General features: G+C 41.6%; 3 protein-coding genes across 3 annotated transcripts; 1 reads left to right on the plus strand and 2 right to left on the minus strand.

The window, feature by feature from the left end:
• Positions 1–859: 859 nt before the first annotated feature.
• On the minus strand, positions 860–1,722 carry LOC127774667 (zinc finger protein ZAT12-like). The gene has a single exon (XM_052300948.1). It carries the CDS (start codon positions 1,626–1,628, stop codon positions 1,032–1,034), a length of 597 nt encoding a protein of 198 aa, XP_052156908.1. The 5' UTR covers positions 1,629–1,722; the 3' UTR covers positions 860–1,031.
• A 4,627-nt stretch (positions 1,723–6,349) lies between these two features.
• LOC127773861 (phragmoplastin interacting protein 1) lies at positions 6,350–9,371 on the minus strand. The gene is made up of 4 exons (XM_052300069.1): positions 8,846–9,371; positions 8,059–8,221; positions 7,510–7,556; positions 6,350–7,429 (listed from the first exon to the last, which is right to left on the minus strand). The coding sequence occupies exons 1-4, from the start codon at positions 9,343–9,345 to the stop codon at positions 6,499–6,501; spliced, it is 1,641 nt and encodes a 546-aa protein (XP_052156029.1). The 5' UTR covers positions 9,346–9,371; the 3' UTR covers positions 6,350–6,498.
• Positions 9,372–9,516: 145 nt separating this feature from the next.
• LOC127773862 (uncharacterized) lies at positions 9,517–12,340 on the plus strand. The gene is made up of 3 exons (XM_052300070.1): positions 9,517–9,828; positions 9,931–9,988; positions 11,900–12,340. The coding sequence occupies exons 1-3, from the start codon at positions 9,563–9,565 to the stop codon at positions 11,948–11,950; spliced, it is 375 nt and encodes a 124-aa protein (XP_052156030.1). The 5' UTR covers positions 9,517–9,562; the 3' UTR covers positions 11,951–12,340.
• Positions 12,341–15,332: the final 2,992 nt, after the last annotated feature.

The following is a 15,332-nucleotide window of genomic DNA, read 5'->3' on the forward strand; positions in this document are numbered from 1 at the left end:
GCTATAGTAATCTCCGTTAAATTGTTGACAAAAAATCTACATGGATCCAATTTCAGTTAGTGAGAAGAGATTTACTCTGGTGCAACAAAAAGTATCTCGAGATACCGGTACCTCATGGTACCAAATCGTTTCCGATCGTTGGATCTAACTAGGTAGGATGGATATTGTTATATCCAATGATTGGAAATGATTTGGTATCGTGAGATACCGGTACCTTAAGGTACTTTTTGTTGGACCGGAGCAAATCTCTACTGAGAAATATGCAATATGGGGTAGGTGGATCACTACTTCAACTCTACAAGTAGGGGAAAGTCATATTGACTCTCAAGGGGACGTCCCCTCATTTCTTATATATCACTTAAATGGTTATAATTTTCTTAATGAAACTGACGAGATAGATTAATATGTGATATATTACTCCCTGTAAGTAGAGTTTCTTTGTTGACAACAACAAATATACTATTACAGGGATAGCAAAGTAATGTAGACTTTTTTTTTTGGCATCAGCAAACTATTCTTATATGTAGATATGAATATCTCGGGTGGTGACGTCAAGTATCGAAAATTCTTGCCACTTGGCATTGTACTTAGAATCTATCCATATAATTACTCGCTATGTAAATCACCTTGGACAAGAATATACTACTAATATAGAATCAAGGGTCAACATGGAGTGAGTAGCAACTGAAAACCACAAGCTCTATACTTAATTTACTCAATTCAGATAATTACATTAATCCATTTGATCAAAGGGTTTTGATCACAAATCCAGGAAATCATCAGGAGGTGAATATTATCTCATGTAATCCTCCAGATTAACCCCAAAGCACAGCATCTGATCATTGGCACCCAAAACGTGTGCCATGCTCTGTTGTATTAGGAACTAATATATTCTACCGCTACAAAATGTGGATTTCTCAACAAGAAGAAGAAGAAATGAAAAGAAAAAGAAAAGGTAAAAGAGAAATTGCACCAAGATTAATCGGTGCATATAAGTATTGTAGTATCCGGCAAAAATCCGGCAAAGAGAGCTAGTAGCCGACGCAGTCAACGGCCATGGCTCCGGTATCCAAGAACTGGTGGAACGTGATGCCGGCGCCGGCGGCATTGTGGCCGCACTCGGCGTCGTCGTCGCCGGCGTCGTCGCAGGGTGGATGGTTCAGGTCGAGCCACAGGCCGCCGCGCTTGATGCCGCCGTCGTCGTCGTGGCCGTGGACGTGGACGTCGACGACGTCGGGCTTCTTGTCGACGACGATCGCCCGCGGCATGCCGCCGGTCATGGCGCGGTGGCGCCTCATGTGGCCGCCGAGAGCCTGGCCAATGGCAAACTCGAGGCCGCAGATGGAGCAGCCGTGGAGCTTGGGCTTGGACAGGGAGAGGTCGCCGTCGCCGTCGAGCCTCGGCTTCTTGTGGCTGGCGCGGTGGCCGCCGAGCGCCTGGAACGACGGGAACACGCGGTTGCACGTCTTGCAGACGAACGCGCGCTCCGGGGCGCGGTCGCCGCGCGCGGCGGCGAGCGGCAGCTGCACCGGCACCGGCAGAGCCAGCGCCTGCTCCTGCTGCCCGTGCGACGACATGAGCATCAGCACGCGCGCCATATCGCTGTCCTCGAATGCAAACCTCTTCATGATCTGAATGAATGCTTTACTTACTGAAACTTTGTGAACCAACCTCTCTGTTGTCTGAAGACTGAAGCTGATCGAAATCTGAAGCAAGCTTGAGATGTATGACTCTCCAATGGAGAAGAAGCACACCCAGGAGTATTTATAGGCTGGATATCATCTCAGCTCACTGTGATAAATGCAACATAAACTAATTGACCAATGGCAGTAGTAGTAACCAGTTGGTGATTAAACAAAGCACAAGTTGGCTTTATGAGAAGCCAAGAACCAGTTTACCTTTTGCTTTTTATTACTAATCTGTTGCAAGAAAGAGTCACTACTCTGTGAGAGGAATACTAATAACTATATTATTCTACATTGATTCGATCATGAATTGTAAGAGCTAGCTATAGCTAGCAATGCATGATGCATCTGCTGTTGGTGAGGATGATTGGAATTGGAGAAGCAGGAGACCGTAGACGGCGTCGAGTTTTCGCCGTGCCGACAGCTGTTGCTTGGATCGATGCAAGCGTCGGAATGACCTTGGGATCGGACACTTTTGTTTTGGGTCATTTCAGACACGGTGTCAGTGCCTCGTTGACTTGATTTATGCGTCCCTTGGTTCATGGAGAAACAAAATTCTGAATCTCACTCACTCAGTCTGCTGCTGACCTTGTTCATGCATGCGTGCAGTTCATCTCATCAGTGTCTGTACTTTGTAGATTCTGGGTCAACTCATTCTTTTCTTGAAAGAAAAAAGAAAGTTTGAGATCAAGTAGGAATCACATGTGAGTTTCAATATTTTCACTACAAATGTAGAATCTTCATAAAGCATGGCAAACTGACAAGAAGATAACAGCAACGCCATTTCAGAAAACAAAACATATGACAATATGACAAGAAACAGATTGTAGCACAAGCTGAGAGTAGTAGTACACTACCACTAGACTAAATATATGTAGATCATTGAAGAAAATGTAGATAATGGCATAATGCTACATGTAGTACTTTGTTTGTTACTATGAGGATATCTTCTTTTTTTCATCCACTGGAATATATGATGTCCCATTGGACTAGTTGCAGTACTGTAGAGCTTACCTTCTGACAGTTCAGTTTGGTTAGATTTTTTTTTTCTGTTCGTACTATATGTTTAGTGTTAATCAGGACCGTACTTACTTCTGAATACCTTGCAAGGACCGGAGATAAACTCGTTTGATTATGCCTAGACATATGCTGCTGAATCTTGGAACGACAACTGTACATCTTCCAAACGATGATCACCTGCTTGCTTGATGAGTGATTTTTTTTTAGACAATGTTGATTGATGAATGATGAGCTCATGAAACGTCTCATGGCTAATCCAAATGGCACATGGAACAGTATCTTGCACCTAATACTAACTTTTGCACTCACTCACTGTGCATGCTGTTGCTGCTGACAGTATCAGAAACGACTCTTCCTTATTTGCATCTGAGTGATACTTCGTCAGCACGAACAGCCATCTTAAACAAAAATCCAGTAGTGGCAAATGAGGCTGAAACTCGACGAAGACAATTGTACCAGTTCAATAAGAGAAATTATTCCTGTTAAAATAAGCAGTTCCTGACTATAATTGGTTCTTGAATAGTTGGATTGCTTGCATTGGCACCGCACTTGTCTATTGGACTGAACTGATCAATTATTGCTGCTTGATGTAAGCAGAAAAGGAAGTTGGGGGCAAAGTTATTGTGTTGTTTACTTCTGCTTTCTGCAACTTGCATTCCGAACTAGTGCTTTGCTGTTTTGATGGATTATTATGATCTAAGAGTTTATGCCTTCTGCAATTGTTCCACACAATGTCAGTGTTTGATGGGGATCAAATGGAATCTTGCCTCTGTTCTGTTGACATTTACAGGGAAGAAATGTAGACAGGAGAGAATATTAGGTCAATAACCTGGCTAATTTGATCAAACTCCATGTGTATGTCTGACTGCAACTCTGAACTCTGCAAGAAGTATGACTGAATCCTAGATTAAAAATGTCTCTGGCAAGTAAGTACTTCTGAGACTTGGACATTCAGAAAAGTACTAACTAATTACAGAAAGATCAGAAAAAAAAAAGCTTCATCTGTTTGCTGCATCTCATCATGTTGGCAGCACATACAAGGAGCACAAACAATTTGCAAAGGCCAGTTGGCAAAGGTGGTCCTTTGTGAATCCTGAAGCAACATAATCCTTTTCCTTTCTGTTCGCGGCGATACGATCAAGCCAATATAGAAAAACAGGAGGAACAACTGTTCAGTCAGTTGCTCTAAAAGATTCATGGAGCTTTCTGTGCACAGCATGATGTCCTTTTGCCAGAGACACAGATGAGCAATTTGCAGTTTCTTGCCAAGAAGCTACTGTTCAGCAACTGCAGATGATTGGTAGCTTGAATTGGGAGTTCAACTTGTCCCTGCAACTTCTTCTCATTGGTGCAGCAACCCTAATCAGTATGAACTTGTCAGAGGAGACAAGCCATGAACATGACTCATTGCATGATTATAATTTATAAGTAGACTTTGTGTCACTTTCACTCCGACGCTGCATCTTGTGTTGCGCCTGCCGTTCTCCGCATAAAAGATCCAAAATAGAAGTTTGCCTTCATTGTTTGCCTGGAGATTCAGCAACAGTTGCATCAGGAATCTCAAAAACTTGCCATCATGTCAAACTTGTCCTAAGTTGTTTATCTTTTGCTGCCCAATACTCAGTTCTTGCTTCTATTGACTTACTTGCTAGTTATTTATGCGTGTTTCTTGCTACTACAGTATCAAAGCGCAAATCTGATTCCTTGTGCAGCTATTTCTTTTTTCACTTCGTGAAGCATGCTGAGCACAACTTATCTTTAAATTACACATTATAGAAGCAATTAACACTACATCAAACATGTCAACCATGATTTCCGAAGGAGAAAAATATCCCTGAGAGATGGTAAGAAACTGCCAACCTGTTTCGGTTTTCTGCATCTTCTTTCTGAATATCATAATTTGTATCTGCATAGCCGGTGTGCCGTCCACCGAATGAGCAGGAGAATCTTTCAGGGAACACTCTACTTTAGCTACTGCTGATTCAAAAGTTTATCTAGTGACATGATTATCATATTAATTTGGATCTTCCGTCACGGTGTTGAAACTGCGATTTCAGTTTTCCAAAAGGCAGTATATTCTTTGGTGATTCAGGGGGCAGATTATGCATAATCATGCTGCTTAAGAGCCAGCATCTATATGTCTTAATTTTATATAAGGAGAGAAGGAGATGATAAACCAGGACAGCTACTCCGGAATTTCTAGAAACTTAGCCGTTGATTTTCAGATACCTCGAAAAATTAAGAACTACACTGAAAACACAAATCCTGTAATCGTTGACACTGGTTATGATTTTTGCTTTGCTTGTCATGTTCTATCCACTTCTTTCTTGTGGTGCGGTTCTAGGTTGCTCCAAATATAAAAGAAGAATGGAATAAAAATTCTAAAGCAATTGTGAATACTGTAATTTAATGGTGCTAGTAGAGCATAGTGCTGTGACGCTGCTACCCATCAACGCAATAAACAGCTTTGTGATCCGTTGGAAATATCTGATTACTACTAACCACAATTGTAATGGAGAGCAAAGATCAACAAGTTGATCATTACGAGACTACTACATGACTCTAGTGAGCCATGACGGAAGCATCAGTATTCAGTATCACTACCTGAAAATCTTGCAGCTGGATGATCTTCTTTCTGAAAATTTTGCAGGTTCGATCTTGACATGGAAACCCCTCTTCTCTGTATAGAAAACACTGAAAAAATGTCACTGCAGCAGGTTTAGAGTCATTAGTTCATGACAAGAGCATGAAGAAACTGTGTGATCATTTAGCAATTTTGTTTCCTCCTAACCATAATTAAACAACCTGTACAAATGTAGCTGTCACACACAGGTCACAAAATGGATGAAGCAAACCTGCTTTTGAGAAAGAGTTAAGTCGCTGTCAGAGGAAAGAACACGAACGGGTTGCTGCGTTCAGTGATGGAACTCACCAGTAGTGCAGTTGGGATCTCCGGAGTTAATCAGCTTGCTTCTGCAACTAGCTTTGCTCTGCAGTTGTGTATTTGTTCACGAACCTCTGAAATTTTTTAGGGTTTTGGTCGCCTTCTCCACGTAGGTCGCCACCACTGTGACGCAGCCAACTCTGGTGACTGATGAATCTTTAATGAATTCAGCATCTGGATGGCTCTCAGAATCAGTAGCAGATAAAAATGAATCCAAAGTGCAGTAGCAGCAGTGATGCAGGATGTCAGCACACAAACAGCTAGTGCTGATCGAATCAGACTGGGAGTGAGTTGGGCACAAGATGTTACTACAGTATCTTACTAGCATTTAGCAGGATGCATCTTGAGAATCATAATGATACTGTAGTTTATTACTCCAAAAATTTCTATTATTCTAGTGTTAATTATTGGGCAGCACTAGTAAATTTGCTGTGCTGACATGGACATCTGATTATAATAGAGCACTTGGGGCTGGACTGCATGGCCTGGGCTGAGTACATGAACAGGCTCCATCTCTAATTAATTTCATTTCTCTGTGACATATTTTCCCAACTTGCACAATTGACAAAAAAAAGAGATAATTATTGGTACAAAGCTCAGATCAGAAAGATATAGAGGTCATAGATTGAATAATGATTGATTCATTGCCTGCTCTATGATATCAGGAATCAGGATGCAGTCATATTTTGACAAAGGTAAAAGAAAGATAAGAAGTGTCTATTGCATACTAGATTGCCTACAAAAATTTCTCTGAATCAAATTCTTTATCCCTTCCATGAATATAACTCGTGTCCAGTGAAGGACACTTCTAGTGCTACAAAAATCCAAAACAGTAACACAACCATTCGATCAGGTAGTTTTGTTTGGGCATTCCGACGAGAGATGGCCAGCGATGCCACATTCATAACATGTCCGCCTCTTCTTTTTCTTCGCAGGCACAGGGTTTGTGTCATCACTAGCCTTATTTCCATCTGAAGTGGCTGAAGGTATAGTACTTGAGCCACCATAAGATTTCTCCATGTCAGAATTGACTGCAGCAACTTTGTTGGGGCAAGCTGATGAGAGATGACCAGGAATGCCGCATTCATAGCATTTCCGCCTCTTCTTGGAGGGCGCTGAATTTGATTCTTCACCTATTTTATTATCCTCGGGAGTGATAGATGGTGCAGACTTTGTCTCATCATCAGGCCCCTTGTCACTAGAAACAGCATCGCCGGCCTTCTTGTTTGGGCAAGCCGATGAGAGATGGCCAGGAATGCCACATTCATAGCATGTCCGCCTTTTCTTTGACGATGCTGTGACTGAGTCAACATTAGCCTTCTTTTCATCAGAAATGGCTTCAGAAGCCTTCTTATTAGGGCAAGAAGAAGAGATATGACCAGGCGTGCCACATTCATAACAAATCCGTATCTTATTATTTGATGAATCTGGATTTGCATTGCCATTGAGCTTCTGATTGTCCTTCTTGGGGACAGCACATCTAATTCTGACTGGCCGCCCCTTAATCACCTTCTGATCAAGCTTCATTGCAACAGCAACAGATGTACCCTCAGAAAAATCCACATGCACATAGCCTTTGAAATCACCTGTCTCCTTGTCTGTTCCGAATCGGATGGATGAGATTTTGCAATCAGAAAAGAACTTCTTCAAGTCATCCTCTGTTATGTCCCATGCCAGGTTTCCAACATAAACCCTATTGTATCCCTCTATCATCTTTGGTGCAAAATCTTCCTTTTCACGGACAGATTTGTATGGTTGAATTTTCAAAAAAAATCCTCCCCTGTGTAGTCAACAAGAAGGTTATCGCTTATGGTGAAAACAAAAAAGGAAGAAGTAAAGTTCAGAAGCAGATGTGCTTACATATCTGCACCATCAAGAGCCAATGCCCTTTGTGCGGCAGCATCAGTCTGAACAAGAAAAATCGGTCAGGTTTAAATTACCGTTTAAGGAAAAATGGCAAAAAGCATGTTGCCACAGCCAACAAGCCATGTGCATGATTGGCAGTAGTAACAGATTAAAGGAGCACCCAGTGCTTGCATCTAGATGGTTTTGATCCATTGTATGAAATTAAACCAAGCGGCAAACTTGGTCAAAACAATACTATGAGGTGACAACGAGATGCATTGTTACCATATTAGTTACTACAAGACCACAGAGAGGAATTTCTTACATTATTCTGAAACTAAATCATTAATTTCTACAAGACTATAACAGTGCTGAAAACAAGCGAGACTGCATTGGAATGTAGTTAATTGAAGCAAACTCTTCCAGTACCATCAAAACTATGCACATTCAGACATTTACTGGATCAACAATTATCTTAAGTTATCCGTTAAATTTGTGAGTTGACATCCTTCCTAGAACATAAACAATGGGCTAAAAGGAAGCAAACAAGGTTTTGAGGCTGACCTTAAACGTGAGAATGGCAATGCCCCTGAATTTCCCGCTCTCGGGAAATGTCATGCAATCCACTGATGTGATGCTGCCACATGTTTCAAAGAAACTTCTTATGTCATCCTCGGAGGAATAGTATGGGATGCCCCCAACATACACCTTCTTCGCATTTTTCTCGCTGAAACAAGAATGCAACACCATTACAGAGCTAATCTCAATAAGTCCGACAGACAGCAAGCAGTTAAATAGCTCCATCGCACTTCTTATCAATTCAATGAAGATTCCGCTACAAAGAAACCACCTTTCTAAACTCCAAAGCAATCATTTTACAGCTCCATGTCAGAGTTAAAAAATGGTTGGGCTTCTTAAAGAATATACTTTTATAAACAGACTTGTTTGATCATAACCAACCCAAACGGTCACATAATTTATTCTGAATTGTGGAACAACCTATACTTCAAGCCATGACAAATCAAAATAATGGTAATCTAGGAACAACCACTAGATTTTTACATTGCCCATTAGACCATTTCTACGCAAACAACCACAGCAAATCAGCATGTCATGCTATATTTTCACAAGAACAATTTATTATTAATAACTGTAATTAACACCACTCCTATTAGACTGTTTGCATGCTCACATTCACATCGGACCGACATGCTCTATGCTATTTTCTGTTATCTTTTGACAAGAACGGCATCTCACCATCAATACCAATCGCCATGACATACAAGCGGCAATACAAACAATGAATTGGAATACGAAAAGGACACAATCTTTTGAAGCACCGATTACTCACCTCTCCTCCGACAAGACGGGATCGTCAGATCCAACTGCATGGTCAGCTACTTGCAGCTGCTTCTGGTTCTTCACCTTGGGCTCCGACTTGGGCTTGCGTTTCTCAACCACCTTGGCCGGAACTTGCTCCTCCGCCGCCGCCTCTTCCTCACCCTCCGTTTCCGCCTCATGTTCCTCCTCCTCCGCCGCCGCCTCACCCACTTCGCCCGCCGCCTCCGCCTCCATCAACCTCCTAATCCGCCTCTTCTCCTTCTTCACCTTCCTCCTCTCCTCCCTCCTCAGCTCCACCTCCCTCCTGAACTGCTCCTCCCTCTTCAGCTTCCGCCTCTCCACTGCCTCCATCGGAGTCATCACCTTCTTGGGTCGCTTCGGCCGGACCCGCTTGGACCTGGACGAGGAGACGACCCCCTCCTCCGCCTCCACCTCCCCCTCGGCATCTCCTCCGGGATTCGGGACGACCTCGCGGAGCTTCTGCTTGAGCTTCTTGCGCGCGAGCACCATGGCTGCTGCTCTGCGGCGGCGGCGGCTGCGAGGTTTTTCTCTCTCTTCCTCTCGGGGAAGAAGAAGGGTTTCTAATGGGCCGGGCCTCACGCGGCCCATAACAATTGGGCCCATTTAAGTTGGGCCGGATGATATTTTGGCCCATTTAATTGGGTCCAGTGGGTGAAGTGTACCAAGCCGAGGTGGGAGAGGCAAAACCCTAGCGCGGGTGGAGGCGATGGCCGGGAAGGCGGCGGCGGAGGCGGCGGCGAGGGTTTACCCGTGGAGGGAGAAGCTTGCAAAGTACAAGGGGGAGCTGACGAAGGGGGTGTGGGGGTACTGGGAGCTCGGGGCATGGAAGCCGCTCGGCCTCAGCGCCCGGAAGCGGGCGCGCCTCAGGAAGGAGGTCCTCCTCGCCGGCGAGGACTGGACCTACGACCCTCCCCGCGGCGAGATGCGCACCAAGCGGAAGGGCCACAAGTGCGACCGCATCTCCGCCGAGAAGTACGCGCGCGCATCCCCTGGATCCCTCCTCCTTTTCGATTGCTTGAATTTGTTGCCCCGTGGCTTGATTTGTTTTGTTGTTTTGATCCCGTGGTTTTCCAGGCGTGCGAACACGGTTGAGCTGATGAAGAAGATGCCCCAGATGCTCCTTGACTACAAGGTTTGATTCCTCATCTTGCCTGTTCTTTTCCATTCTCCACGCTTTGCATTGGTATTACTAATCTTCGTATATTGTAGTATGCATTTCCGAGCTCATTATCATGTCTAGCTATGCATTTGCATGGCTCCAGTTTAGGTGTATTGTTTTATCTGCCAATGTTAACATTTGGCTGCGGTATTTTGCATAATCTTTTCTATTTGTCTATAGATGGCGCTGATAGTATCTCAGTGTCAGTCTTGATCGTATTACTACAAAGTACAAATTCATTCCTTTGGGTTCTTTTATCTAGTATAGTCTTATATATGAGCTGTGGAGAAAAACATGGAGTTTCATAGTTCACTAATTCTGATACATATTTGAGAACCTGTCATGTCACTCATGTCTGGCTTGTCTAACATAAGGGCCTATTTTTCCTGCCTTTTGATCCTTAATTTCTTGTATAACACATGATGATGTTGCTTATATGTTATACCCTATATTGAGAAGATGCTAGGACTTGTTTGCCTTGTATCAGGGCCTGTTTGGCCTAGCTGGATTTCTTAATTTGTCTTATATGCACAAGTTGTTCAGTTCTAATTTAGGCCCTCTCTTACACCTTGTAAAAGAAAATCTAGAGATTGTTTTGCAATATACTTTGGTTCTGTAGCTAGCTTGTATTACTGGCATAATGAAATTCAGAGAGTGTTAGTATTTGTGCCTAATCAGTTGCAAGCATAATCATAAGAAGCTGCGCCTATCAACCTTGTAATGTAAAAACCCATCTACTTAAAGCCCAAAAAAGCCCCTTCAACTAAACATGAGGCATCTAGGTACAGTTTGTGGCAGGGCCATTCAGGTCCTTGATACCTAGCTTATCATTCAGATCAGCATAGTTCCCGTACCTAAGTTAAACATAAGCTTTCTTCTCCAAGTATAAAAAACTGAATTCAGATCAGCTTAGTTCTAATACCTAAGCTAAGCATAAGTCCATATCCAGATAAAAAAAAAATCAGCTGCTGGGAGTGGCCTTGTGGTCTTGTAAATTTATTATTGTTGATGCTATCGGACTTGAATAAGCCCAATTAGGCTGTGTTCGGACAGCCTGGTTCCCAACTTTAACAGTGCATACGGCAAACGGAGCGGTCCATTAGCGCGTGATTAATTAAGTATTAGCTATTTTTTTAAAAAAAAATGGATTGATTTGCTTTTTTTAAGCAATTTTCGTATAGAAACTTTTTGCAAAAAACGCACCGTTTAGTAGTTTGAAAAGCGTGCGCGCGGAAAACGAGGGAGAGGGGTTGGGAAGAAGGGGTGCCGAACACAGCCTTAGCAAGCTTATGAGATTAGCATAAATGTTTCCAAGTAGTCCACTTGAGGTCTGAGTCCTTGTATGGATGGGCTAAGAATTTGAACTTTCATTCTGGTCCATTGATTTCTTTACAATTGCCTGTCTCTATTTGCCTTTTCATCCATAAACTACCGATGGGTTAATTTAGGTATTCTTGCTTTCCAATTCCAAAATAAGGCCACTAGTTTTAGTCAAAATGATTTCAAGCTGGTATTCTCAAGACTAAGTACAGTGATGCTTATGCTAGCGTCAGTTAATTGAATACTCCCTCCGTCTCATTTTAAGTGCAGTTGTGGGTTTCCGTGTCCAATGTTTGTCATCCGTCTTATTTGAAAAAATTATGAAAAAATTAAAAAAAAGTCACACATAAAGTACTATTCATGTTTTATCATCTAATAACAATAAAAATACTATTCATAAAAAAATTTCAAATAAGACGTACAGTCAAACGTTGGACATAGAAACCCACAACTGCACTTAAAATGGGACGGAGGGAGTATTACTGTAATATGCCTTGGCAAAAATATTAAATATCTAACTGGCTGTTCTTTGCTCTTGTGTACTTGATTTTTTTGTTTCTTCAGAAACGTAGATGGGAGAAAAAGATGAAAGAGGAGGAGAGTGGAAAGAGCTGAGCTCAAGCTACTCGATAAGAATGCTGCTCTGCCTAAATAAGGTTGAATCTGATATAGTGGCTTCAAATGATGGCTGGAGGTGATCTGTTTCTTTCCCTTGTTGGCCACCAGCTTTCCTGCTGCCTAAGGCACTTTGTAGTGCTGATATTTGATTGCTTCTATAGTTCCCAACACTTGGGTCAATGAATCATGATCTTACCCAGGCCCAACTTCAATTGAACTGACTTCTTTCTTGTTATGGATCAACTATGATAGCACTTCTGTTGAATTTGTTCATCATGTATCATATTCACACCATTTGGTGACTGTTTCGTTAGGGAAGATGATGTTTCGTGCTGTGATGATCTCAGCCGATACTTCTAGTGTCAAGAATTAGTCTCCTTTGCTGCCCATGAATGACTCATGAATCGCGGCGACTTCAGATAGAACATGTAGTTTCCAGAACCCAGTAGTGAGTGTGCTGCCCAGTTGCTCCCATGTCATTCCCCCACAACTACTATTCTGCCCATTACCTTTGCATCGTCAAGTTGCAGTGCCTCCTCCAATGCTGGCAATTTTTTTGTTTGACCTTTGGCCTGTACTGCTAGATCTGTAGCTCCCTTTGGATGTGTTGTGCTGGCACAGGAAAGCAAATGACATGCGTGTACATGAGACGGCACGTTTTTGGCAGATGGAAAGGCAAAGCAAGGGTACCTGTGCAAGTGGCAATGGCACCCAGCATTTCTCTGCTACTACTGCTGGTAGCCTATCTATCTATCCATCCATCTTCTTGGCCTGGCTTTCCAGGGACCAAAAGGTCAGCTATCCCCATGCACGCACGCATGGCCGGGACATGATCCTCCGTCCAGCTCGAATTTGTTCTATTTCCTGTGAAATTCTTGCGTTTGTTCATCCGTAGGCTTAAGTTCTGTTTCTGGTAAAATTCGAGTTGCCATTTAGAATACCTTGTTTTTCTCTTTTCTTTCTTTTTTCTTAAAAAAAGATAATGCTGCCATTTGTATGTAGGCTCAATTATTAGCGGAATCGAGTTCTGTTTCGTGTGAAATTCCTGCGATATTTGTACTTGGGCTAGTTGAACACTTGAGCTGTATGATAAGGTTTGGGTCTTTATAGTAACAGTAATATGTGATCCATTTTAGCAGAGTGCTGTGCATTATGCATTGTGCTGTTCTACCTGCTTATGTGTTGGATAGGGATTTGGAAGGATAGGTTTGGATCGATCGGGCCCATCCATTGATGATCCCATGGACACCATATCGTTTCCCTCCTTTTTATGATTATAAAGCTCCATCCAATAAGCGACAAACTTAAGTCAAATGCCCCAATAAGGGACAGATTTAAGCATGAAATGTTACTTTCTGGGATTGCGCGTGCTTGCCCACCATTCATTTCAGAATGAACAAATCACTCAAATGTCCTTTTTTTTTCTCTGGCAAAATCTTGGCAAGAAAAGCGAGGAGTGAGAGTGCATTAGAACCAAATTGAATGGATTGTATAATCTTGGGATAAGAATATATAAGATGGTGTCAATTGATGATATAAAGAAGAGATGAGGCCAATCCAACATGCTTGGTGCTGTCCATCTCACCTTTCCCTGACTTTCACACGTCAGCAAATTCTATCTCCAGATGCTACCTTCCTCTCTAAGTAAAAATCCTCCTATTTTCCTCAGTCAATTAAGGTTAAACATGAGACAAACTAATAGAAGTAAAAACATATTTAACTAGTGTAATTCAACAAGAAAAACCAGAGAGGAAGCACTCAATGCAAACAAATCAATGTACTAAGATTAAATGTTGCAATCCAACCAAGCTGATCAACTACTCGTATATAAATTCATTGAGGGGAAAAAAATGTTCTTGCTTGTCTTATTCCGGGATCAACTTGATGATAGTGGTGTGCACTGTCTTCTAATCTTGCTGATGTAGGTTTCAAGTGTAAAAAAAAAAATGATGATGGCCTCTCCTTGACATGACAAAAAGCTTGAACAAAAAACTCTTTTGAACAGGGGAGCTACGATCCTTGGGCGGAGGACAAGTATGTATCATAGTACATTACTACAGATCGTGCCGTGCATTATGTTGCAATTTGAACCGTACGTTGCACGATGTTCCACAGCACTTATCCCATCGATTTAACCTTTCTTGGGAGGAATGATGAGAAAGGCTCTAGCTTAACTGTGATCCTGGGAATTCATCCATCATACCACTACCTCCAGGAAAAGAAATTGACATCGGTATAACTCTAGCATTTTCAACATGGAGATAATTCTCGAATGAGTTAGTGGAATTCAACACCACTTATACCACTATGGTTAATTAACTAATTAAGGCCCTGCTATTTTCAGGTTATCCATCGGTTGTCATGGATTGCTTTGTTTCATGCTTTTCTTAAAGAAAAACTCTATTGCATTATTTTAGACTATTTGTTTAAAACTATTTATCCAGTTTATAATATATATAATATTTAATTTATCGTTATAATCTAGTAGATCATCCATCATATTTCATCTGCCAATAATCTAAAATGAACACTACCTAAGCACAAGAACAATATGTAGTATTTACTTTAAAAGATGTTATAAAGGTTATACTTAGTAAATGGTTGTATGCATGCCTAGTTGGTGTAGAAGCCGTAATCTATATATCCTTCATTTCTTTAAAATTTTTTTGGAACCTCTCTGTATATGTTTGGAAATCCAAACTGAGTCGTCGATTTTGTTCCATAGAATTTCTATGAAAACTATCATGTGTATGAAAAATTAACTATTACGTGTATGAAAATTTTTATGCGTATGCCCTGATTGTCTTTTGGAGCATAATTTTATGTTAACTAACCAAATTACCCATTGGGGCACGCTAGACTTTTTTTTTTTTGAAGTAGAATTATATTTAACATACAACACTAACTTTGATTTCTTACAATAATCCTTTTGGCAGCAGTGAATTTACAATATTATAATGTGGATTAGACTCCCTGATGAACAACTGTATATACAAATCTCTCTTTTTCCTTGATACTAATTAACAAGGCATTTCATATGTATTGACAGTAAACTTGGTGGCTGGTTTTGGCCTTGTATAATAGATTAACCATTTCTCTTCTAGGCATTAAGTACTAATAAGCAAGAGAGAAATCTAAGAAGAACAATGATTTAAAATGGATAGTGGTGTACACCTTTTTGTGCGATAACGTTGGGTAGAATGTATACCACTAATAGCAAGATTGAGTGGTAGACCACACACGGCGACTACTTTGGCTTTAATTCCCTAATGACATGCCCCCACACTCCACACATCTCTCAAAAGAAAAAGGAAAAAAAAAGATCACTGTTGTTAGGCTCTAATCAGTAGCTGTAGATTGTTCATTATGTTGGCTTGTC

This window comes from Oryza glaberrima, chromosome 5, assembly GCF_000147395.1.
Source record: "Oryza glaberrima chromosome 5, OglaRS2, whole genome shotgun sequence".
NCBI lineage: Eukaryota > Viridiplantae > Streptophyta > Magnoliopsida > Poales > Poaceae > Oryza > Oryza glaberrima.